The following is a 26014-nucleotide window of genomic DNA, read 5'->3' on the forward strand; positions in this document are numbered from 1 at the left end:
GTGGCTTTTTTTTTTTTTTTTTTAATAGTGCTCACTCATCATTAGTTACGAGTACAGAGCCCCCGAGCATGGTAGTGCCCGCTCATCACTAGTTACCAGTACTGAGCACCTGAGCATGGTAGTGCCCGCTCATCACTAGTTACGATTACAGAGCACCTGAGCATGGTAGTGCCCTCTCATCACTAGTTACAAGTACTGAGCACCCGAGCATGGTAGTGCCCGCTCATCACTAGTTACGATTACAGAGCACCTGATCATGGTAGTGCCCGCTCATCACTAGTTACCAGTACTGAGCACCTGAGCATGGTAGTGCCCGCTCATCACTAGTTACGATTACAGAGCACCTGATCATGGTAGTGCCCGCTCATCACTAGTTACGATTACAGAGCACCTGATCATGGTAGTGCCCGCTCATCACTAGTTACGAGTACAGAGCCCCCGAGCATGGTAGTGCCCGCTCATCACTAGTTACGATTACAGAGCACCTGATCATGGTAGTGCCCGCTTATCACTAGTTACGAGTACTGAGCACCCGAGCATGGTAGTGCCCGCTCATCACTAGTTACTAGTACTGAGCACCTGAGCATGGTAGTGCCCGCTCATCACTAGTTACGAGTACAGAGCCCCCGAGCATGGTAGTGCCCGCTCATCACTAGTTACGATTACAGAGCACCTGATCATGGTAGTGCCCGCTTATCACTAGTTACGAGTACTGAGCACCCGAGCATGGTAGTGCCCGCTCATCACTAGTTACTAGTACTGAGCACCTGAGCATGGTAGTGCCCGCTCATCACTAGTTACCAGTACAGAGCACCTGAGCATGGTAGTGCCCGCTCATCACTAGTTACGAGTACTGAGCCCCCGAGCATGGTAGTGCCCGCTCATCACTAGTTACGATTACAGAGCACCCGAGCAAGGTAATGCCCGCTCATCATTCGCATCAGGACAAGTGTTAGTCTGTGTGTGCACGTTGCCTATTTTTGTGACCACAAAGATGCAGCATTTTTGTGTGTGTGTTTTGGCCGCAAAAAACACACCTGCGGCAAAAGAGCAGTGGTAAAAACTCATGCATTTTTACTGTTTTTGCTGCGTTTTTCCAATGCATTGCATGGGTGGAAAAACACAAAAGAATTGACATGGTTTTTTATTTATTTTTTTTTTGTTTTAAAAACTGCAGCTAAAACAAAGTGTGGACAGCAAAAATGAAAACTCAGACTTTGCTGGGGAAGCAGTCATGCAGTTGTAAGACCAAAAACGAACAAAGATGCACCCCAAAAAACGCAGCGAGAAACTCTTCGTGTGCACATAGCCTTCTTTCTGCTCTGGAGAAAAGAGATCAGACCTTTTTTTTTTTTTTTTTTTTTTTTTTTTTTTTTTTTCCCCATCCACCATCACTTTATCATACAACCCCTATAATGATCCATTTATTGCTCTCCTCCTCCTCCTTTTATACTGGGGTCTCCTGTAGTGCTTGGTCCGGCTTTAGTCTCTTCCTAGAAGTCAACCCGGCTTTACACTGCTCCAATGGAAGTGAATTACAAGTGGCCTGCGTATATTTTTTAAGAAGCTTTTGCAGAAGTATGTTATGTGATAGACCTAATCTGTGGTTTCCTGAGGTCAGCTGCAACAACAATGCTCCCGCTCTATCATTGCCGACTTATCTTGTGGCCTTTAGAAGGGTGAACCAGGCCAACGTGAGAATGTTATATGCCATAAATGAGCAGAATAGTGGGTGATATGTATATTTTGTATGGGTTTCCACAAATACTGATTCCCTCCCAGGTTCTAATTTAGACTGGAAAAAACATTAGTATAATAGGGGATGTAAAAGTAATTTTATATATATATATATATATATATATATATATATATATATATATATATATATATATATATATATATATATATATATATATATATATATATATATATATATATATATATATATATATATAATGTGTATGTATATGTATATGTGTGTGTGTGTGTGTGTTCCTAGTTTTCTGTTCCCTGCGGCAGACTATGTAACCCAACTCTAATCTGTAAAAGATGCAGCATGTACTGAAAATGCCGCAGTAGTTTGCCGTATATATGTGTAAGCTGGGGACATGCTGCTCTCTGGAACATAACATTAGGCTTCTGGTTTCTCTTCCCGCTGCCCGGCCTGTTCACTCATGTCCGTCCCAATAAACTATTCATAACCTCCAGAATAAAATAAGCATATGAATATTTCATTACTTGCAAAATTTCACTTCACTGGATCTATAGAATAATGGCAAAATGGTTTACAAAAGTTAGTTGTCTGTTGCTTTAAAAAGGACCTTTCACCAAATGTTTCATGTTGAACTGAAGTCAAGATGTAATAATGGCTGCAAATAAACCCCCCTCCCCCACCACCCCTTAATTTTGTCTCCATTGCAGGTATATTAGCAATCAGTGTTTGGTAGATGAGTTAAAAGGAACCTGTTGGGCCCCCGACTAGTCCGCCTTTCTTAGCATGTTAGTACTCCCTTGTGGGAATGCGAACGTGCTATTCAGTGACCACTGCCAGCGTCGTCCTCAGCGGTGACGCGTGTACCGATTTCCATTGTCATCACTTCAGAACACCGGGTTTAGGTTCAGAGCGCATGATCAGAAGTCCCTGCACTCTGAATGCGTACACTCGGCTACATAGTGCGCATGACCGGAAGTGCTGGGACTTCTGATCATGTGCACGGACGGTAAATCCGGCGTTCTGTAGTGGAGACAACGGACACGGGTACACTCGTCACCGCTGATGATGCTGGGTAATTGGCACTGAATAGCAGGTTAGTACGCTCCTGTGGCCCTTGCAACTGGTTCCTGTGCTTATTAGTATAGCATATACAGGATCTTTAGAAATACTTTTTCAATAGATCTCTATCTATGCTACTAGATGCAGGGACAGTTAGGCAGGGATTTGAAATATGCTTCCAGAACTGCTTGTGGTTCTGGGTGCATATTGGACCTGATGGGTTCCCTTTTAATTTGTTAGGCCCAAGTGGACTCCATCAGATTGTTTTCACTGGGAGGCGTGTACTTTTCCCCCTGTATGATGTTGACCACTGGGAGGCGTGTACTTTTCCCCCTGTATGACGTTGACCACTGGGAGGCGTGTACTTTTCCCCCTGTATGACGTTGACCACTGGGAGGCGTGTACTTTTCCCCCTGTATGACGTTGACCACTGGGAGGCGTGTACTTTTTCCCCCTGTATGACGTTGAGCACTGGGAGGCGTGTACTTTTCCCCCTGTATGACGTTGACCACTGGGAGGCGTGTACTTTTTCCCCCTGTATGACGTTGAGCACTGGGAGGCGTGTACTTTTCCCCCTGTATGACGTTGACCACTGGGAGGCGTGTACTTTTTCCCCCTGTATGACGTTGAGCACTGGGAGGCGTGTACTTTTCCCCCTGTATGTCGTTGACCACTGGGAGGCGTGTACTTTTCCCCCTGTATGACGTTGACCACTGGGAGGCGTGTACTTTTCCCCCATGTATGATGTTAACCAATCTGAAGCTGGCAGCAACACAGAGTGAAAAAAGGACACGCCCCCACTACAGCTGACAAGGCTTTTCCTGTGTGAAGCATGTACTTTATTTACTAATCTCTCCAAAACAGACATATGACATAATAAATCCACATTTTATTCTGCTGTGCAGCCACTTTTTTCGTTAACACGAGCGCCCGCATAGGTTTCCGCCTGTCTCATCGTATTCTCATGAAACAATTTTTTTTTTCTTGTGAAAACTCTGCTGCGTCACTGCCGGCTTCTGGACACTAAACCCAGCTCTCCTGTGAATGAATGCACTGACCATTGATTATATTAGATCGTGTTTACATGGGGAATGGTGTCCCTTCTCAGCATTACTGTCCAGACTGATTGGCCACTGTCAGACCATCTATTGACCCTTCCCGTGATTGACGTCCAATACCGGACATTGCATGAAATTACCAGGAGAAATAACAGGATCTGCAGACCTCAGGGTTGTAAGAAAGGCTGATCAGCGATTAGAGGTCACACACTAAAAGTATTTGCTGAAACAAATGGCAGAAGGCTTTAAAGGGAATGAATCATTAGAAACCGACCTGTTGTATAAATCAGGTTTTACTTAATTTTGTAAAAAAATAATTTTTTACATATTACTATTTAAATAAAGAAAAACCCTTCACACTAGGTCTGGTTATTCTCTCTTCCTGTCTGTACAGAAGAGGTTTTAGCAGTTATCGCAGGCAGGATTACAGTGACTGATAACGCCTCTATGTACAGTAGATAGCACAGGATGCACCATGTAGAATAGGTGATGTCACAGCCCACCTCCTCCCCTTCACTATTCACTTCAGATTACAGCAGGCCCAGTTTATACTGTTACAGTGTTTCCCCAAAAATAAGACAATGTTTCATTTTTTGCCTTGAAAAATGTGCTTGGGTTTATGTTTAGGGAAATACGGTATGGGTAAGTTAACCCTCCCAAAAAGGCAGACCCATTCCCCAAGAGAATTGTATTTGCCAGATCCCAGACATATGTCACTCCAAGGTCCTCCTGCGATCCACAGTGGGCTCTTTCAACAGGTACTCGTGTTTTCCACAGCGTTCCTCCCCTGGTTCAAGCCGGCAGGGGGGACCTGGATTGCATCGTCCACCTGCTGTGGAATGCGCCGATGCGTCGCACCCCAGGTCTGTCTGTCTGTCTGTCTGTCTGTCTGTCTACGTACACCTGCAAGCTGTAGTTGTTCAGGGTCTGGCAAGTATGATACAGGATTGCAGGGACTTTTTTTTTTTTTTTTTTTTTTGGTTTTGTTTTTTTGTTTTTTGTTTTTTTTTCAGGGTGGCAGTCTGTTTTAACATTTTTTAGCTGCATGGACACAGTTTTATTAAACCGTACCTAGGGCTTATTTTCGCTCTTTATATACAATTAGTGGCTTGTGTGAAAATAACTGCAATATTATTTTTTTTTTTTCCTTTCCTAAAACATTAACAATAAAACAAAAGTACATTTTAAAGCACTAGTGTTTCATGGCGTGGGCTAGAGATCACAACTCAATGTAAGTCTATGCAAGCCTCTTTTTGGCTCTCATAGACTTCCATTGGCAGCCTGTGACGTAAATTCTGACTTCCGGTCAGTCAGAAGATTTGGGTACAACATGAAGCCGTGGGACTGGAGTGGCGTCTGTAAACAGTGACTATGCCAGAAGGGGTGTATAAGACAGAGGGCAGGAGGGCTTAGGTTTAAAGCACCATGCCAGTGCTGAAAAAAAAAATACCGTAGTTTTTCTGATGACCTCCCTTTTAGGTGGCACAGAGTTGTGTTGTCGGCAGCCCTATGGACCTTTTCGGACAATGTAACCTTTTTCCAATCCGATCCGTTGTGCTTATGTCTCCCGTGTCTGGTGATGCTGTGGACTTGGCGTCTTGCCTTGTGCTCTATTGCAGTGTCTTATTTTTGTTTACTGCATAAAAAGATGGGTCTGACTAATAGTTTCCAGCTGCACAGGGAGTGGGTAAGTGGGGCAGGCCGAGACAATGCAGTTTCTTAGGAGTCGGAGTGAGCGGCTGAGCAATGTATTGTACATGCTGATCTTCTGGAATCCTCCTCTGCGCTTGCCAGCCTCCATAGAGGAGTAGCCGGCCATGAAAACTTGCCAGCCTTTCAGACAAGTGGTTCCCAGGGTCAGAGCGGAGACGTACCTCGCCTTCATGTATACTTGTGTGTAAGGATTTATTGCCGCTCTCTATTGTTGTTGTTATTGGTTGCCTGACATACTCACTTACCGGCCTTTCTTCTAAGATTACGCAGCGTCCTTCTTCTCGTGTTCGGTGTGAGCTTTCATATTCTGCATTAATTGGAACGGCTTTTATTTTGGTTGACTAACTGGATAGAGCGAGGAAAGGAAGCGGCGCGTACAGGAGGCACAGTGCTCACATTTTTGGGATTTTTTTTATTTTTTTTTCAGGGCGTCCCATGATATCCCCTGCACTTAACCACCTGCCATTGACCATGCATTCATTCATCAGCCGTGTATGATGGCGGGGTGCCATTAGTGCACCTCTTGTCATAGGTGGACACACTCTGCAGCTTTGTGTATTTTGCAAAATTGAGTCAAAGCCGCAAGAAAATTGATTCTAGTTAATAAATTTATATGAAATATTGCTCTGTTCACATCAGTTTTATAAATGTAATTATGGTCTGTGATGGTATACAACAATTAGTGATGAGTGATCCCCCATTAATCCGAAAAGAGACTTTTTTTTTTTTTTTTTTTTTTTTTTTTTTTACTGTATTTATTGGTACTACCACTTGGATGTGGGGGGCTGAGAGGGGAAAGGAAAAAATGATATTGATTATGTGCAGCCACTATTATGCTCAGGAGATCAGTGCTCGTAACTAGCGATGAGCGGGCACTACCATGCTCGGGTGCTCTGTACTGGTAACTAGTGATGAGCGGGCACTACCATGCTCGGGTGCTCTGTACTGGTAACTAGTGATGAGCGGGCACTACCATGCTCGGGTGCTCTGTACTGGTAACTAGTGATGAGCGGGCACTACCATGCTCGGGTGCTCAGTACTGGTAACTAGTGATGAGCGGGCACTACCATGCTCAGGTGCTCAGTACTGGTAACTAGTGATGAGCGGGCACTACCATGCTCAGGTGCTCTGTACTCATAACTAGTGATGAGCGGGCACTACCATGCTCAGGTGCTCTGTACTGGTAACTAGTGATGAGCGGGCACTACCATGCTCAGGTGCTCTGTACTCATAACTAGTGATGAGCGGGCACTACCATGCTCAGGTGCTCTGTACTGGTAACTAGTGATGAGTGGGCACTACCATGCTCAGGTGCTCTGTACTGGTAACTAGTGATGAGCGGGCACTACCATGCTCAGGTGCTCTGTACTGGTAACTAGTGATGAGCGGGCACTACCATGCTCGGGTGCTCTGTACTGGTAACTAGTGATGAGCGGGCACTACCATGCTCAGGTGCTCTGTACTGGTAACTAGTGATGAGTGGGCACTACCATGCTCGGGTGCTCAGTACTCGTAACTAGTGATGAGCGGGCACTACCATGCTCAGGTGCTCTGTACTGGTAACTAGTGATGAGCGGGCACTACCATGCTCAGGTGCTCAGTACTGGTAACTAGTGATGAGCGGGCACTACCATGCTCAGGTGCTCTGTACTGGTAACTAGTGATGAGCGGGCACTACCATGCTCGGGTGCTCAGTACTGGTAACTAGTGATGAGCGGGCACTACCATGCTCAGGTGCTCAGTACTGGTAACTAGTGATGAGCGGGCACTACCATGCTCGGGTGCTCAGTACTGGTAACTAGTGATGAGCGGGCACTACCATGCTTGGGTGCTCAGTACTGGTAACTAGTGATGAGCGGGCACTACCATGCTCAGGTGCTCAGTACTGGTAACTAGTGATGAGCGGGCACTACCATGCTCGGGTGCTCAGTACTGGTAACTAGTGATGAGCGGGCACTACCATGCTCGGGTGCTCAGTACTGGTAAATTGTGAGTGAGCAAAAAAACCTGGGCATAGTAGTATGGAGAGAGGTCTTGGAGAAGGCCGGGGTCACGTTAGGGTGGTGGTGAATAAATGGAAGGAGGAGGATGAGGATGCAGGGTTTAGTGTGGGTTTGAGAGAATCTTTCTCTCCCAGTAAAACCGGTGATACCAAATCCTGATCCCTCAGAGCCCTGCATTAACCAGTGCTGATAATAGTCCGGCCGTAAAAGCTGAAGTGGTTTATGGCCCTGAATGGAATTCCTACCATATCTGACCGGAGTAGCCATCTATTTACTAGCCACATAACAAGAATAGACGAAATCCCGAGTGATGTGATCCGAGCTGCAGCTGTCACTGCCCAGAGGACACCGGACCGACCACATAAGCCGGGCACTGACCTGAGCCGCCACCACCGGAGCATTCAGTGTAGAAGAGGAACTAAACTACTGTACAAAGGCCTCACAGATCAAAGTATAGGGGACAACTAGGAAATCTGCTAGTAAATAACCGGAGAGCCAAATGTCTGTAACCTAAAAATGATGGACGTCCCTTCCGAGGTTACAGAACCCAACGCACGGTCTACTATTCAGAGAAATTGCCGCAGGGAACAAAAAATCTCAAATGTCCTGTCTGCATTGTCCAGCTTTACTATGGATAGAGACTGGTGTAGACTGTATCACACATGTGGAGGTCTTCGCTTTGTGAGAGCTCCTCGCTTTTCTATTAACTCTCCCACATCGGCTCATTAGGTCTTTACAGTTGTCATCATCTGAGGTTTGTTCCTGATCAGCAAGGCTGTGTGCACACAGCGCATTTTCATTGTGATTTTTTTTTTTTAATGCAGTTTTGTCACAAAATTACATGCAAATCCTGATGCCAGCAAAGTTTAATAAGCATCCTGAAGTTTTGTGCACATATTGAGGGGTTTTTTTTCCTTACGCGTGGTGCATAAATAATTTTTTCCACCCCCAGAATTCATAAAAAAACACTGCAAATGTTTTTTTTGTTTGCATCTCTTCTCAGAAAAAAAAAAACCTTTTTGGCGCAGAAATTTCTGTTGTGTGTGCACATACCTTTAGGCTATCTGCTGCTCCACCAACTCATTACAGGAAATTGTGGGTCGTGTCCTATTTCTAATCTGCTTTATTCAGTTTATTATTTACTGTTGTTGTTTGTGTACAGGACTAGGGGAGCAATCTTACCTAAACTTCATTTAAAAGTAATCTGTACAGGTTTTGCTATGTAATCTGAAGACAGCATGAGATAGAGGCTGAGACACAGATTTCAGCAATGTCACTGATTTACCGTATTTTTCGGACTATAAGACGCACCCTGGTTTTAGAGGAGGAAAATGGGAAAATAAAACTTTAAGCAAAAAATGTGGTCATGACACACTGTTATAGGGCGAGGATCTGCTGCTGACACTGTTATGGGGGTAATGTCCCCAAATTCTCTACTAAGGTACCCCATCCTGGTAATGATCCTCCTGCCTTGTATATGATCCTGCTATAAACCCCCATCCAGCCTGTTCACATGCCCCCCCCATCCAGCCTGTTCACATGCCCCCCCCATCCAGCCTGTTCACATGCCCCCCCCATCCAGCCTGTTCACATGCCCCCCCCATCCAGCCTGTTCACATGCCCCCCCCATCCAGCCTGTTCACATGCCCCCCCCATCCAGCCTGTTCACATGCCCCCCCCATCCAGCCTGTTCACATGCCCCCCCCATCCAGCCTGTTCACATGCCCCCCCCCATCCAGCCTGTTCACATGCCCCCCCCATCCAGCCTGTTCACATGCCCCCCCCATCCAGCCTGTTCACATGCCCCCCCCATCCAGCCTGTTCACATGCCCCCCCCATCCAGCCTGTTCACATGCCCCCCCCATCCAGCCTGTTCACATGCCCCCCCCATCCAGCCTGTTCACATGCCCCCCCCATCCAGCCTGTTCACATGCCCCCCCCATCCAGCCTGTTCACATGCCCCCCCCATCCAGCCTGTTCACATGCCCCCCCCATCCAGCCTGTTCACATGCCCCCCCCATCCAGCCTGTTCACATGCCCCCCCCATCCAGCCTGTTCACATGCCCCCCCCATCCAGCCTGTTCACATGCCCCCCCCATCCAGCCTGTTCACATGCCCCCCCCATCCAGCCTGTTCACATGCCCCCCCCATCCAGCCTGTTCACATGCCCCCCCCCCATCCAGCCTGTTCACATGCCCCCCCCCCATCCAGCCTGTTCACATGCCCCCCCCCCATCCAGCCTGTTCACATGCCCCCCCCATCCAGCCTGTTCACATGCCCCCCCCCCATCCAGCCTGTTCACATGCCCCCCCCATCCAGCCTGTTCACATGCCCCCCCCATCCAGCCTGTTCACATGCCCCCCCCATCCAGCCTGTTCACATGCCCCCCCCATCCAGCCTGTTCACATGCCCCCCCCATCCAGCCTGTTCACATGCCCCCCCCATCCAGCCTGTTCACATGCCCCCCCCCATCCAGCCTGTTCACATGCCCCCCCCCATCCAGCCTGTTCACATGCCCCCCCCATCCAGCCTGTTCACATGCCCCCCCCATCCAGCCTGTTCACATGCCCCCCCCCATCCAGCCTGTTCACATGCCCCCCCCCATCCAGCCTGTTCACATGCCCCCCCCCATCCAGCCTGTTCACATGCCCCCCCCATCCAGCCTGTTCACATGCCCCCCCCCCATCCAGCCTGTTCACATGCCCCCCCCCCATCCAGCCTGTTCACATGCCCCCCCCCATCCAGCCTGTTCACATGCCCCCCCCATCCAGCCTGTTCACATGCCCCCCCCATCCAGCCTGTTCACATGCCCCCCCCCCCCATCCAGCCTGTTCACATGCCCCCCCCCCATCCAGCCTGTTCACATGCCCCCCCCATCCAGCCTGTTCACATGCCCCCCCCCCCATCCAGCCTGTTCACATGCCCCCCCCCCCATCCAGCCTGTTCACATGCCCCCCCCCCATCCAGCCTGTTCACATGCCCCCCCCCATCCAGCCTGTTCACATGCCCCCCCCCATCCAGCCTGTTCACATGCCCCCCCCCCATCCAGCCTGTTCACATGCCCCCCCCCCATCCAGCCTGTTCACATGCCCCCCCCCCCATCCAGCCTGTTCACATGCCCCCCCCCATCCAGCCTGTTCACATGCCCCCCCCCATCCAGCCTGTTCACATGCCCCCCCCATCCAGCCTGTTCACATGCCCCCCCCATCCAGCCTGTTCACATGCCCCCCCCCATCCAGCCTGTTCACATGCCCCCCCCCATCCAGCCTGTTCACATGCCCCCCCCCCATCCAGCCTGTTTACATGCCCCCCCATCCTGCTCATATACCATCCTGGTATATGGCCTGTATCCTATAGCACAGAGAAAAAAATAAACGTTTATACTCACCTTTTCCTCACTCCCTGCAGCACCGATCACATCTTCCTCTCTGGCACGCTGATCTGTGTGTGTGGAGCCGTTCCCCTGCAACATCGCAATGTCTTCCTGTCTGTGCCGATCAGCTGACCTGACCGGCACAGACAGGAAGACATCGCGTGCAGCAGGGGGGCGGCTCCACACACGGGGACGGGTGAGTGCACTGATTCACTGCACCCCGCGCTGGTAATGACGCGCGGGGGGCAGTGAATACAGCCGCACATGATCACTCCAGGCTGTAATTGCCAGGGGTGATCATGCCGGCTCTTTACTATGCGCGCGTCCCCGCTCATCCTCCCGCCCACCTGTCAGTGCCGGCTTCAGCGCTGAGAGATGGGCGGGAGGATGGGCGTGCATATGTAATGAGCGGGCCCACGTGGTCACGAGCAGGCGCTGCTGCTGCCTGCTCGTGCCCCCGATGACCCGCAGCACCCTCATTCCCAGCCGCAGCCCTATAGTCAGACCATAAGACGCACCCCCAACTTTCCCCCAACATTTGGGGGGAAAAAAGTGCGTCTTATGGTCCGAAAAATACGGTATCTGTGTGCAGTTATCATACAAGTGTTTTATCACTTGGACATTATCACTGGCTGGACTACAGGGCCTTGTCTAAGGGTACCTTCACACTTAGCGATGCAGCAGCGATCTGACCTGGTCAGGATCGCTGCTGCATCGCTACATGGTCGCTGGTGAGCTGTCAAACAGGCAGATCTCACCAGCGACCAGTGAACAGCCCCCAGCCAGCAGCGACGTGCAAGCGACGCTGCGCTTGCACGGAGCCGCCGTCTAGAAGCTGCGGAGACTGGTAACTAAGGTAAACATCGGGTATGGTTACCCGATGTTTACATTAGTTACCAGCGCACAGCTGTGTGTGCAGGGAGCAGGGAGCCGCGCACACTGCTTAGCGCTGGCTCCTTGCTCTCCTAGCTGCTGTACACATCGGGTTAATTAACCCGATGTGTACAGCAGCTACATGTGCAGAGAGCCGGAGCCGGCAGAACAGGCAGCGTGAGAGCTGCAGAGGCTCGTAACTAAGGTTGTTTATCTTGGTTACAAGCTTACCTCAGCTGCCAGACGCCGGCTCCTGCTCCCTGCTCGCTTCATTTGTCGCTCTCTCGCTGTCACACACAGCGATCTGTGTGTCACAGTGGGAGAGCGGCTTTGAAGAAAACGAACCAGGGCTGTGTGTAACGAGCAGCGATCTCGCAGCAGGGGCCAGATCGCTGCTCATTGTCACACACAGCGAGATCGCTAATGAGGTCACTGCTGCGTCACAAAAAGCGTGACTCAGCAGCGATCTCGGCAGTGAGCTCGCTGTGTGTGAAGCACCCCTAACTTAAGGTTACTTCTCACATAGCGAGATCGCTGCTAAGTCACAGGTTTTTGTGACGCAGCAGTGACCTCATTAGCGATCTTGCTGTGTGTGACACTGAGCAGCGACCTGGCCCCTGCTGTGAAATCGCTGATCGTTACACACAGTGCTGGTTCATTTTTTGGTCGTTGGGCTCCCGTAGGGCAGCACACATCGCTGTGTTTGACGCTGTGGGACAGTGTCCCAATGACCGCTGAGATCGTTATACAGGTCGCTGCTGTGACCTCTATCGTTACTGCGTCGTTGGTAAGGTCTCACTGTGTGACATCTCACCAGCGACTTACCAGCGATCCCTATCAGGTTGTATCGTTGTCGGGATCGCTGATAAGTCATTTAGTATGACGGTACCCTTAGCCCCCTTCTCTGGTAAGCAGCTCATAGTCAGTAGACAATGTACATAGGGAGTCTGGTGTGGGCTTATATGTTCGGCACTTTCCACCGAGGCGCTGTGTCCGGGACTTTCCGCCATGTGCGTATATATATCTTTTTTTTTTTTTTTTTTTTTTTTCTTGTTATCGTAGGGTCAGATATAAATTGTCAATGTAAGTCTATGGGTGCATGAAAAAAATCGGACCACGCTCACATGACATTCGAGTGCACTCTGATTTTCATGGACTGCCGGAATGGAGAAGGTACGATAAAAACTGATGACACTGACCACACTCTGATCAAAGTATGGTCTAAGAAAAACAAAACTTTTATTTTATTTATTTATTTTTTTTTTTAAGTTTGGGAGAAAATGTCATGTCTGAATGAGCCCTTATACCGGTCATCCCAATAAATATACAGTATATTATGGCGTTCGCCCCTTTCGTTCTGTGGAGCGGGTGACTTTGGCAGTTTTTTTTTTTTTTTGTGCATTCTTTTTCCAGTAATGCCCCCAGGCTGGAGATGAGGCTTTCTGGCTGGGGGCAGCTGACTTTTCGCTTGGTATTTACCAGGTCAGAGTTCGGAGCTTACATACTGTTTACTGCAAGGGAGGCAGTAAGTACACGTGAGAAGATTAAGGAGATGTTTGGAAACTTGGAGCAGCTGTCAGGACATGAAGCTGTGATGCTGTGTAGCGCATGTATAGCCATGGGGCTCAGGAGGTGTGTAGGTCAGCTGGGGTATGTATGCCATTATGGTCTGGGGGCAGAATTATTACTGGCCTAAATTTAGGCATTGTAACGAAGGTTGCGAACTACTGGGCAACCACTGCTTAATCAACTCAGTGCCGCACAGAAAATAAAAACTGTAGACTCGCATCTTACTACTTTTTTACAGCTATGTAAATACTGCCATTACCAGTGGGCGACGTGACGTTGTTGTGATTGGCTGCAGCGGTCACCCATTGGGAACAGCAGTGCTCCCATCACTGGAATGAAAAAGGCACCAAGGCCAGAAGTGAATCCAGCTGTGAGGACAAGTTTACATCCTTCTTTAGATTTTTCTATTGATCCACTTCTGATTTGGCTCAGAAAACGTTCTAAGGCTAGGTTCACATTTCCGCTGTTTTGCATCAGTCACATGCGTTGCTTGACGCATGTGACTGATGCGTTGTACAACGGATGACAAAGAACAGATTCATTGTCAGACTCCGTTGTGTGCGGGGGGCGGAGTGCAAGGTGGTTGGAGTCGAGTGGTGCTGAGGACGTCAGTGCCGCAGTCTGCATGGCTGGTGACAGGTGTATGTGTGTATACATGCGGAGTGCGGGAGGGGGCGGAGCCGAGCAGGGGAAGTGTCGGCCTCCCTGCACACGTAGCCAGGGTAAATATCGGGTAAGCAAAGCACTTTTTGCTTGATTACCCGATATTTACCTTGGTTACCAGCGTACACCGCTTAGCGCTGGCTCCCTGCACACATAACCAGGGTAAATATCGGGTAACTAGGCAAAGCACATTGCTTAGTAACCCGATGTGTATCCTGGTTCCTTGTGCAGGGAGCCAGAGAGAGCATGCGCAGCGAAAGCCTACGGATTGTGCTGCTCAAAAAAACGTTACAGGCTGCGTTCCTTCCGCCCGGCGGTCAGTCGGGCGGAGGATGCAACGCAGCATCATCATCAGTCACAATCTGCCGCTCATACAAGTCCTATGGGAACAACGGAATCCGCTAAATGGATTCCGTTGTTTACCAGAGCAGCGGATTGTGACTGATACAATATAACGAAAGTGTGGACCTAGCCTAAAATGTCCCAAACTTATCATCGGCAATTTATCACAAAGTTCAGTGAATCGTTAAAACGCCGAACGATTGTTCCTCCAACCAACAAGCTTAGGTTTTTCAATGTGTGAGATGTAGTAATCCAGCTGATTCCCCCCCCTGGTCTAGCCTCCTGCATGATTAGAAAGTGCTGAGATTAGAGTGCAGATGACACCTTTCAGATAAGGTCCCTGTGGGGGAAAGCACAGCATAGCTGTATGACAATTTTATTTGCACATATTCTGGCACATTTTCTTAATCTTCCAGTTTCTGAGTGAATCATGGAGTCCTGACTTGGAATCTGCAGCACCTCTTCTTCATCTCTGCGTGCGTGGCACATGGACCTTTAGTAGGAGAACGTCTCAGGCTGGCACCTCTAAAGAATCGTGCCTTGGACGTCCTTCGCACACATGAAGTTTAGAGCTGTTGGACTGACGCCTTATTACGGGTGCGCCCCTGTGTGCTCTTGCAGTGTTTTGCAGAGAGAAACCTTCCCTCCTTGTAGTGGAGCAAATATTTTATCAGTAGATTTCACGATCATCGGTATAGAAAAGCCTTTGGACTTGTACATGTTGCCATCAGGAACTTGAATCTTTCTACATTAGTGAAAATCTGGCAGCGTTTTTTGGAATATTCTGCACTTATTACCACTGTGCGCAGAACATCTGTTTTCACTCTTCACTAATCCTTCTGGAAAAAAATAAAAATGGCAAAATGATTGCTTCGTGGAGGACTCCTAATTACATAATAGCTGAGGAATATTGACCTTTTTCGTGGGTTTTGTCTGCAGGAGGCTGTAGTATTGTATTGCATTTTAATAGCTTGTCTTTTTCATTATAATTGCAGCAAGGCGTGGCTCACATCTGTGTTCGGAGACTTTAAGTCAGTTTTGATCAATCTGGCACTGCCGGTAATTTTTGTTCTGCTATGACAAAGTAGGCCCACACAGTAGATAAGACGTCCGAAATAGCCAATCTTGAGCATACATACGATTATAGGCCATATCAGTGGTATGAACGATCATTCCTTTTGATTGATGACCACTCAGTTTTCATTTGAAATCACCGGCCAGGCTGCTTGTTGATCTGTTTTTAGTGGAAGGGGCAGCGAACAATAATGTGTACTGTGAAAAATAACAAAAAAAAATGTTTACTCACTGAAGCAGTCTGATGTATTTCAGTCCACCGAACAATTGCTCTTCTGACCAAGGAGCTTTAGGTGTCTCAATGCAGGGCTGTGGAGTCGGAGTCGGAGTCGTGGAGTCGGAGTCGGAGCTCATTTTGGTGGAGTCGGAGTCGGTATAAAATGCACCGACTCCGACTCCTAAAATATATAATAAATTGGGGACAGGAGTGCAATGCAGAATGTGCTGAATATTTTACTAAATAACAACATTTAGTATAATGCTTATATTTAAGTGAAAAATTTATTGTAGTACAATGTGAACATCAGACATTTAATTGTTTTTATGATACAATAATCAAGATATTTGGATAGAACATAAAATATTTATTGGAATACAACTTTAGAACACAAAAAAACTAATAAATTGTAAATATGTAATATATATAATATATATATATATATATACAGTGTATATACACACACACACAAGATATATATGTAATCTACTGTATATTACATAGTGTATTACATATTTACAATTTATTACAGTTTTTTGTGTTCTAAAGTTGTATTCCAATAAATATATTTTATGTTCTATCCAAATATCTTGATTATTGTATCATAAAAATTATTAAATGTCTGATGTTCACATACACATATTCATGTACTACAATAAATTTTTCACCTAACTATAAGCAATATATGTCGGAGTCGGTGCAAGAGAATTTGAGGAGTCTGAGTCGGAGTCGAAGGTTTGGCTTACCGACTCCACAGCCCTGTCTCAATGTGTGAGATGTGTAATAATCCAACTCTGATCTCCTGGTCTAACCTCCTGCATGATTAGAAACTGCTAAGATTAGAGTACAGATGACTTGCACCTTTTCAGATTAGGTCCCTGTGGGGGAAAGGCAAGCACAGGATAGCTGTCACATTATGAACACTTCTATCAGTTTTCCTGCCATAGCACTGTCCGCTCTAGGTTGCTTTGAGCCCAGCAGATATGTGGGACTTTGCTCCAGATGGGCAGTGTGGGAGCTGATGGTGCTCTGAGAGGAGGAGAGCTGATCTTTAATCTGACACATTCAGGCCCTTCCCTCAAAGGGACTCTATCCGAAAGCTACTAGTCATTGCTCTAATCTCCTAGCACTTTCTAATCATGCAGGAGGTTAAGGTGGTGTCACACACAGCGACAACGACGTCGCTGCTACGTCACCATTTTCTGCAACGTCCCGTCGCTGTGTGTGACATCCAGCAACGAGCTGGCCCCTGCTGTGAGGTCGCCGCTCGTTGCTGAATGTCCAGCTTCATTTTTTGGTCGTCGCTCTCCCGCTGTGACGCACAGATCGCTGCGTGTGACAGCGAGAGAGCGACGAAATGAAGCGAGTAGGGAGCAGGAGCCGGCATCTGGCAGCTGCGGTAAGCTGTAACCAAGGTAAACAATATTTACCTTCGTTACTAGCCTCCGCCGCTCTCACGCTGCCAGCGCCGGCTCCTGCTCACTGCACATGTAGCTGCAGTACACATCATGTAATTAACCCGATGTGTACTGTAGCAAGGAGCCAGCGCTAAGCAGTGTGCGCGGCTCTGTGACATGTAGCTGCAGTACACATCGTGTAATTAACCCGATGTGTACTGTAGCTAGGAGAGCAAGGAGCCAGCGCTCAGCAGTGTGCGCGGCTCCCTGCTCCCTGCTCTCTGCACATGTTGCAGCACAGCGACGCGTGTCGTTATGATCGCTGCTTCGGCTGCTGTGTTTGACAGCTAAGCAGCGATCATAACAGCGACTTACAAGGTCGCTGCTACGTCACAGAAAATGGTGACGTAACAGCGACGTCGTTGTCGCTGTCGTTTAGTGTGACCCCAGCTTTAGACCAGGAGATCAGAAACCTAAGCTATTTTGGGGGTGTGTTCTTTTCTGCTGTGTTGGTTCTTGCTTCTGATTGGGCAACTTGTACAGGGAGTAGAAGTGCGCGTCCCCATTGAAAAATAGCTGATAACACCCACTTGAAATTAAAAAGCGTTAACTCTTTAGGGACCAAATATTTTGATATCTTTTGCAATAGATAGAAAAATGTAAACATTTTTTTCCAACCTGCAGCCACTATTACATTGTGTGTCCAGTTCAACATGAAAACTTAATGAAAGGTCTTCTCTTAAAGGAAACCTGTTAACACTATTTGGCGTAAAAGCTGTGGCCACCACCACCGGGCTCTTTTATATACGGCATTCTAACATGCTGTATATAAGAGCCCAGGCCGCTGTGTAGAACATAAACACTATAATTCTTACCGAACGGTCGCGTGGTTGGCCGTATGGGCGTCTTCGTACTCCAGTGCGTTGGGTGGGCTTTATTGGCACCTCATCATATGGCTGCATTGTTGCTGGCATGCTGACGTCCATAGGTCCATATATTTTTCCATTTTGCCTTCCTCTTATTGAGTCGGTATTTCATCTTCTGGTAATATCTGGTTTATTCTCAGATTTTGCACCCCTATTGCTACTCAGATATATTTATTAACCATGCTTTTGCGTGATATTTCATTAATTGTTCAGGTGCAACTCCTTGTTGTTGGGTCTGTTGGATAGGTGTCTTGGTTTTAATTGATTTTATTGATGATTTGCACAATTCAATAAACTGTTATGTTTTGAGAGATTTCCTGTGAGTAGAGTGCTTTTTACCTACCCTGTTCTCCTTTGGTTATATCATTCTCCGGTGCCGGCGCTTCCTCTTTCGGCCATCTTTGTTCTCCTTCTCGAGCCGTGGTGCATGACGCGTCCAACGTCATCCACGCTTGCCGGCAAGAGGTTGTCCACTACTAGGACAGACCCTTCTGATTCCACATGTTTCCTTCAGGTAAAATAATAGATTATGATCAGTTTTATTGCATTTTTATTGGATTTTCTCCTAACAAAAGTGATCAGGGGTAAGAAAAGGAAAGAGCGAGACAAAGCGAGGAGAAAAAAAAAAGGGGGGGGGGGGGGAGTGGAGAATATATAATAGGACTTCGCAGGGTCCAATGGTCATGTATAAAGGGTTATATTCAGTTTCATAAACGTAACACTCACTAATAAAACATCAGCACCCGATGGTGCAAGAATTCTCATATACCATTGCTTAGATGTCATTTTACTTTCGGGTGCGCGTCAAGTGTGACGCTAATCTAAATTCTAGTTCCCCTGTCGGGAGGAGGTCCCGGGTGCACCCCATCCACTGCTTTCGACTATTAGCTTCCCTCGACCTCTGCTGCTGCACCGCATAATTGAAGATGGAGGATAAGGGAGGAGAAGGAGAAAAACGAGAGGGATGGAAAAAGAAAGCAGAGCCATTGTATATGGTGTATGGCCCTAAGAAAAGGCAGAGTGGATAACTAGGGATGGAGTGATAGTAAGCAGGTAGAAAGGGGAGGAGGAGGATGACTTGGCAGAAGGGAAAGAAAGAGGAGAGAAGGGGCAATAAAAGAGGAGAGAAGGGGCAATAAAAGAGGAGAGAAGGGGACAATAAAAGAGGTGGGAATAAGGGGAACACCTATGGGCCCAGGGTCATCCCTCATTGCGCCAATATCTTTGAGAAGTCCGGTGACTCCTTGAAAAGGATCCAGGAGTGCCAAGTTTTGACATAGTTATCGTTGGTATCGTTAGCCGTAGCAGAAAGTTCCTCCATGAGCGCAATGTGTGAGAATTCCTTGAGCCCCTCCCCAGCAGGGGGGTACCCGCCCTCCGCCAGTACCCAGGGATAACTGATCTAGCTGCGATCAGGCAAAATAAAATAGATTAGACTCGCCTCCCATACCAGCCCCGGTCCAGCATCTGAATTTTGGTGCCGGCTTGTTTTTAGATTTTCTGTGGTGGATGGGATCAAATAAATCAAGGAAACTGCTTTACTCTCTTCCGACAAATGTGTGACCGTTCCTCCTCCAATCTGGGTACAACCTGGCCTTTTGCAATCAGTTCTCATCTTCTGGGACGGTCACATTGGACGTAGTCCTCACAGGATGATGAGCTGTGCGGAGGAACAGACAGCGGAGCCTTGGAAGCCTCAGGTTCGGTGTCTGGCACCCACTTTTTACCCCTCTTGCTGGGTTATGTATGGGGGTATTTGGAACAATCGATTGGTTACACACAGACAGTAGTTGCCAAAGAGAGCGCTATTCTTCAGTGCATCAATTGGGCCCCCCCTGCCCTTTACATCAGCAGACTATTTGCTTTTTTTTTTTTCTTCCTCATGCGCTTTATTAATTCAGTAACAGTGTTCAGCTTCACATTCCATTTGACCTTTATTTTCGTAGCTGTAATGCAATTTTCCTGATCCTTCCAGTAAAGTGTGTTCTGCATGAGAAAGCCCGTTAATTGCTTCAATTTATATTTAATAAAATGCCATTGTAATTGAGTACAATTATCTTCTTTTAAGTTCCCATGGAGCGCTCGCATTACTCTGCCTTCATGTATTTAGATGGTGGAGAGGTTTCTCTGTGCCTGATAAGTCGGTGTTTGCCAACTTAAAAAATGGCTCTTATTATACACTGTGTGTATCGCTTGGTCCCTATATTCAGTATATACCACCCTCAATGTATGAGCAGGAAAGAAAAGACTTCATGGAATTGGACGCCTTAATAACCGATTGTACTGTTGTTGGCAGACGTGCGCAACACCTTAATCTGATTACGCCCTGTATTCACTAGATGTGATAGTAAAGGGAATTTGTGGTCAGGTTTTTGCTATGTAATCTGAGAGCAGCATAATGTAGGAGTAGGCACCCTATGGCAGCGATGTCACCTACTAGACTGTATTCTGCTGTTTGACTACAATCAGCATTTTATCAGCAAGAGATTATCATTACAGGACCACTTAGCATTGCAGGGTTGTCCATCCCACCTTCACCACTGATCATCAGCTGTCGCTATGAAAGGTACGCAGAAAGCTGAACAATTGAGGGGAAAACTGACTGTCACAACTGCTGCACCCAGTAAATTGACACATCCCTGGAATCAGGGTCTCAGCTCCTATATCATGGTGCTGTCAGATTGCACAGCAAAATCCTGTTGACAAGTTCCCTTTAAGCCCCCCATACAGATGACTGTTAGCTGAACACTGGTTTGGCTGATGCTTCGGCTGCCAGTTATCTCGACCGTCTTCTGACATACAGGTGCGTTCGCTTTGCCTCTGTCGACATCTCTGGCAGTGTCTAATCTCTTAGGCTGCTTTCACACTTGGGTTGTTTTGCATCAGTCACAATCCATCGCCTTGAGGAATTATGGTATCCTGCAAAATATTTAGCAGGAATCAGTTTTTCCCCCATAGACTACTATTAGTGACGGATTGTGATTGATGGTCCTGCGTTTTATCCGCCGCGTGATGGATCAGTCGTTTTCTAACTGAATGTCAGGCGGGAGCAACGCTGAATGTAACATTTTTTTGTGTGCGGCGTATCATTTTTTTTTTTTTTTTTTACTGTGAGCATGCGCCCAATAAACTGATGTACCGTATTTTTCGCTTTATAAGACGCACTTTTGTTCCCCCAAATTTTGGGCGATATCTAACACAGGGGGACTTGTGCGATCTATAGGGGCCATGGGCAGCAGCGTGGTGGCGATATCTAACACAGGGGAACGTGTGCATTCCATAGGGGGCCATAGGCAGCACAGGGGAATGTATGCAATCCATAGGGGGCCATAGGCAGCACAGGGGAATGTATGCAATCCATAGGGGGCCATAGGCAGCACAGGGGAATGTATGCAATCTAGGGGGCCATAGGCAGCACAGGGGAATGTATGCAATCCATAGGGGGCCATAGGCAGCACAGGGGAATGTATGCAATCCATAGGGGGCCATAGGCAGCACAGGGGAATGTATGCAATCCATAGGGGGCCATAGGCAGCACAGGGGAACGTGTGCCATCACAAGGGGGCTATATTCAATATAAGGGGGCCATATCCAGATTGAGGGGGCTAATTTTAGGATGGGGGGCTATGAGGGACATACACCCTATATGATTTGTTAGAGGGACACTGGCATTATAAGATGGACCCCATTTAACATTAAAAAAAAATAATTCTCTTTTCCTTCACCAAATTTGGGGGTTCGTCTTATAATCAGGTGCGTCTTATAAAGCGAAAAATGTGGAATTCAGTTCCAGCGGCTGGAACGACCAGCTGATCGCCCGGTGCCTTTTCTTACCAGCTGATCGCCCGGTGCCTTTTCTTACCAGCTGATCGCCCGGTGCCTTTTCTTACCAGCTGATCGCCCGGTGCCTTTTCTTACCAGCTGATCGCCCGGTGCCTTTTCTGATCAGCTGATCGCCCGGTGCCTTTTCTGATCAGCTGATCGCCCGGTGCCTTTTCTGATCAGCTGATCGCCCGGTGCCTTTTCTGATCAGCTGATCGCCCGGTGCCTTTTCTGATCAGCTGATCGCCCGGTGCCTTTTCTGATCAGCTGATCGCCCGGTGCCTTTTCTGATCAGCTGATCGCCCGATGCCTTTTCTGATCAGCTGATCGCCCGGTGCCTTTTCTGATCAGCTGATCGCCAGGTGCCTTTTCTGATCAGCTGATCGCCCGGTGCCTTTTCTGATCAGCTGATCGCCCGGTGCCTTTTCTGATCAGCTGATCGCCCGGTGCCTTTTCTGATCAGCTGATCGCCAGGTGCCTTTTCTGATCAGCTGATCGCCCGGTGCCTTTTCTGATCAGCTGATCGCCCGGTGCCTTTTCTTATCAGCTGATCGGCCGGCTTTTGTGAGTGTTCAGCTGATCGCCCGGCGGCCGGCTTTTGCAAAGGCAAGCGGCTGGTAAAACAGTAAAAAATAAAACAAACTGATCTTTTTTTGCAGCATCTGTTGCATCATTCACACAACGGATTGTGAGGGATGCAAAAGAACGCAGGTGTGAAAGCAGCCTTAGGCGACTCTTCCGGTATGAGTATTGGTGGAGTTTTTGATGTTGTAGATTAGATTTCGATTTAGGTTTATTCAGTTTTTTTGTTTGTTTTCGGGGGTTTTTTGTGTGTCCCCCACCCCATTTCTAGTTGCATTTTTGCATATCTGTTTTGGTTAACATATTGGATGGGATTGTTTGTTTTTGTTTCTTTTTATTTGTTGTTTTTGCATTGTTGATGCTTCGGTTTTTGGTAATCTGAAATTGTCAAACTTGTTCTATTTGGTTTGACACTGGGAAAATACACAACATCAAAAACTCATTGTGGGAACTGAATCTTAAATAAACAAAAGGATCTGCGGTCCGAAATTGTACATGTCAGATCCGTATCCCCCCCAACAGTCATCAGTCAGTGGGGGGGGGGGGGTCCTGTGAACATCGGCAGGCTCAGCTGATATTAGTGCTGTGGTGGTGGACTTTTTCCATCTTTGGGATTTGCTGCATAAAGGCATTGAGAGGATTAAATTGGATTGTGGAAATCAATAAAGAACAGTATGTAAAATCTGAGATGCTTGTACTTTTGTGTAGTTAAAAGGTGGTGGGGGGGGGGGGGAGTTCTCCATTCTTTTGTATATACTGTAAATTGTAATTTTAATGTGGGTTTCACGTCTCCATACACGTCAGATGTAAGTCGATGGGGCTGATCCAATGACGCTCCCTGGTCTTTGTAATCTCAGTGGCTGAATTGTTTGTTTTCAAGGGAGATGAGGAGCCTCTTCTGTGGGAGAGGAGAGAGACCCTGCTTCCAGGCACCACTCTCCTAATAACAAATGAACATTTTAGCTGAACAGAGGGATTGTGTATTGGAGGGGGTCTAATGAAGGAAAGTTTGGCCCTAGTGATGAGCGGGCACTACCATGCTCAGGTGCTCTGTACTGGTAACTAGTGATTGGGCACTACCATGCTCAGGTGCTCTGTACTGGTAACTAGTGATTGGGCACTACCATGCTCGGGTGCTCAGTACTCGTAACTAGTGATGAGCGGGCACTACCATGCTCGGGTGCTCAGTACTTGTAACTAGTGATGAGCGGGCACTACCATGCTCGGGTGCTCAGTACTAGTAACTAGTGATGAGCGGGCACTACCATGCTCGGGTGCTCAGTAATCGCAACTAGTGATGAGCGGGCACTACCATGCTCGGGTGCTCAGTACTCCTAGCTAGTGAAAAGTGAGCACTACCATTCTCGGTACTGGTAACCAGCATTCGGAAGCTCGGATGGGCACAACTAGAGTACTGCGTATAATAGAAGCCAATGGGGAACTTTTCCCAGAAAAGATGTTAGCGTTCCCCATTGACTTCCATTATACTTGAGTACATGGGTCACGCTGATCCGAGCGTCCGCCCAGCTCGTTATGCGCTCCCAAGCATGGTACTGCTCACTCACCACTAATCGGCCCCCATATAGCTCGTGTATGGACAGATATCATTGTATCAGTCCTATACCTGAAATGTGCAATCTAATCAAATCATAAGAATTATTTTTGTTTTTCCAGTATACAAATCATTAATGTTATTTCTTTTGTTTTCTTCCAGGGCCAGATAAGGTTAAACCATGAATGGTGATTCCAATGCAGGGGTGGTGACGTCACCACCCCCAACCAATGCTCCCCATAAAGAGAAGTATTTCGACCGCGTGGACGAGAACAACCCAGAATACTTGAGAGAGCGAAACATGGCACCGGACCTTCGCCAGGACTTCAACATGATGGAGCAGAAGAAGAGGGTGTCCATGATACTTCAGAGCCCGGTGAGTAAAACCTCTACCCAGATTCTGTCTATAAAACCTGTTGGGTAATGGCAAAATACCGGTGAACATCGGCACAGACGTCAGATGCTCGGGGTGGAAGCCATGATCACGCATCGCAATATTTCTGTGACATTAAGATTCCAGTTAGTTCGGTGTCGCCTGGACGCTGTTTATAGCTGGAAGTGAATCTGGAATTCAAGGCATTTTAATTAAAGTGATTGATCTCCGGCCGCAGCATGACTTTTATTCTCAACTCTCATTAAATGTTGGTGCATAAAGACAGGTCCGAGCAGTGGGGTCTCATTACTCACTTGCGAATGGAAATCTCCAAGATAGATTTTATATATATATATATATATATATATAATATATATATATATATATATATATATATATATATATATATATATATATTCACACAGTACAGGACTCTGAAAACTGTAGCTTCACGTTGAAGGCATCAAAACTATGAATTAACACATGTGGAATGAAATAATTACCAAAAAAGTATGACACAACTGAAAATATGTCTTATATTCTAGGTTCTTCAAAGTAGCCACCTTTGCTTTGATTACTGCTTTGCACACTCTTGGCATTCTCTTGATGAGCTTCAAGAGGTAGTCACCGGAAATGGTTTTCCAACAGTCTTGAAGGAGTTCCCAGAGATGCTTAGCACTTGTTGGCCCTTTTGCCTTCACTCTGCGGTCCAGCTCACCCCAAACCATCTCAATTGGGTTCAGGTCTGGTGACTGTGGAGGCCAGGTCATCTGGTGTAGCACCCCATCACTCTCCTTCTTAGTCAAATAGCCCTTACACAGCCTGGAGGTGTGTTTGGAGTCATTGTCATGTTGAAAAATAAATGATGGCCCAACTAAACGCAAACCGGATGGAATAGCATGCCGCTGCAAGATGCTGTGGTAGCCATGCTGGTTCTGTATGCCTTCAATTTTGTATAAATCCCCAACAGTGTCACCAGCAAAGCACCCCCACACTATCACACCTCCTCCTCCATGCTTCACGGTGGGAACCAGCCATGTAGAGTCCATCTGTTCACCTTTTCTACAAAGACACGGTGGTTGGATCCAAAGATCTCAAATTTGGACTCATCAGACCAAAGCACAGATTTCCACTGGTCTAATGTCCATTCCTTGTGTTCTTTAGCCCAAACAAGTCTCTTCTGCTTGTTGCCTGTCCTTAGCAGTGGTTTCCTAGCAGCTATTTTACCATGAAGGCTGCTGCACAAAGTCTCCTCTTAACAACAGTTGTTCTACAGATAAGAAGGTGTGTCCAAACTTTTGGTCTGTACTGAATGTTATATATATTCTCATTTTATAAAAAATATGGTCTTAACTTTGCATTTCTGCTGAAAAGCTCTCACATTAACAGTCCACTTGCAGAGAACATGGAGAATACAGCAGGAGCTGCACATGGCACCCCCATTCCACTTATTCTTTGTGGGACCCCCAGAAATGGCTTTGTAGCCAGTACTCTGCTTTCTCAGGCCGTCCAATAGAGACCGAATTGGAAATGGAGATATTGCACATGTGCAGCCACTGCTTTGTGGTGGAGAGGCGTTTCACAGCTCTGTTCTTTCCAGTTGGACCCAATATGTAACCTATAGGTGTGGGGAGGTAATGGCTCAAATTTGGGAATAACCATTTTAAAGGATATTCTAGCTCCACTGTTTCCTGCATCAGGAGG

At 47.2% G+C, this 26014-nt stretch overlaps 1 protein-coding gene across 14 annotated transcripts in view; it reads left to right on the forward strand.

The window, feature by feature from the left end:
- Positions 1 to 26014, forward strand: part of ADD1 (adducin 1) — a 161335-nt gene that overhangs the window by 35755 nt on the left and 99566 nt on the right. For all 14 annotated transcript variants that reach the window (XM_075346821.1, XM_075346827.1, XM_075346832.1 and 11 more), the window contains exon 2: positions 24100 to 24313. In XM_075346821.1, coding sequence (XP_075202936.1) covers positions 24119 to 24313 — 195 coding nt within the window. In that variant the 5' untranslated portion in view covers positions 24100 to 24118. The remainder of the gene's footprint in view (positions 1 to 24099; positions 24314 to 26014) is intronic.

The sequence above is a fragment of the Anomaloglossus baeobatrachus genome, chromosome 1 (assembly GCF_048569485.1).
Source record: "Anomaloglossus baeobatrachus isolate aAnoBae1 chromosome 1, aAnoBae1.hap1, whole genome shotgun sequence".
NCBI classification, from domain to species: domain Eukaryota; kingdom Metazoa; phylum Chordata; class Amphibia; order Anura; family Aromobatidae; genus Anomaloglossus; species Anomaloglossus baeobatrachus.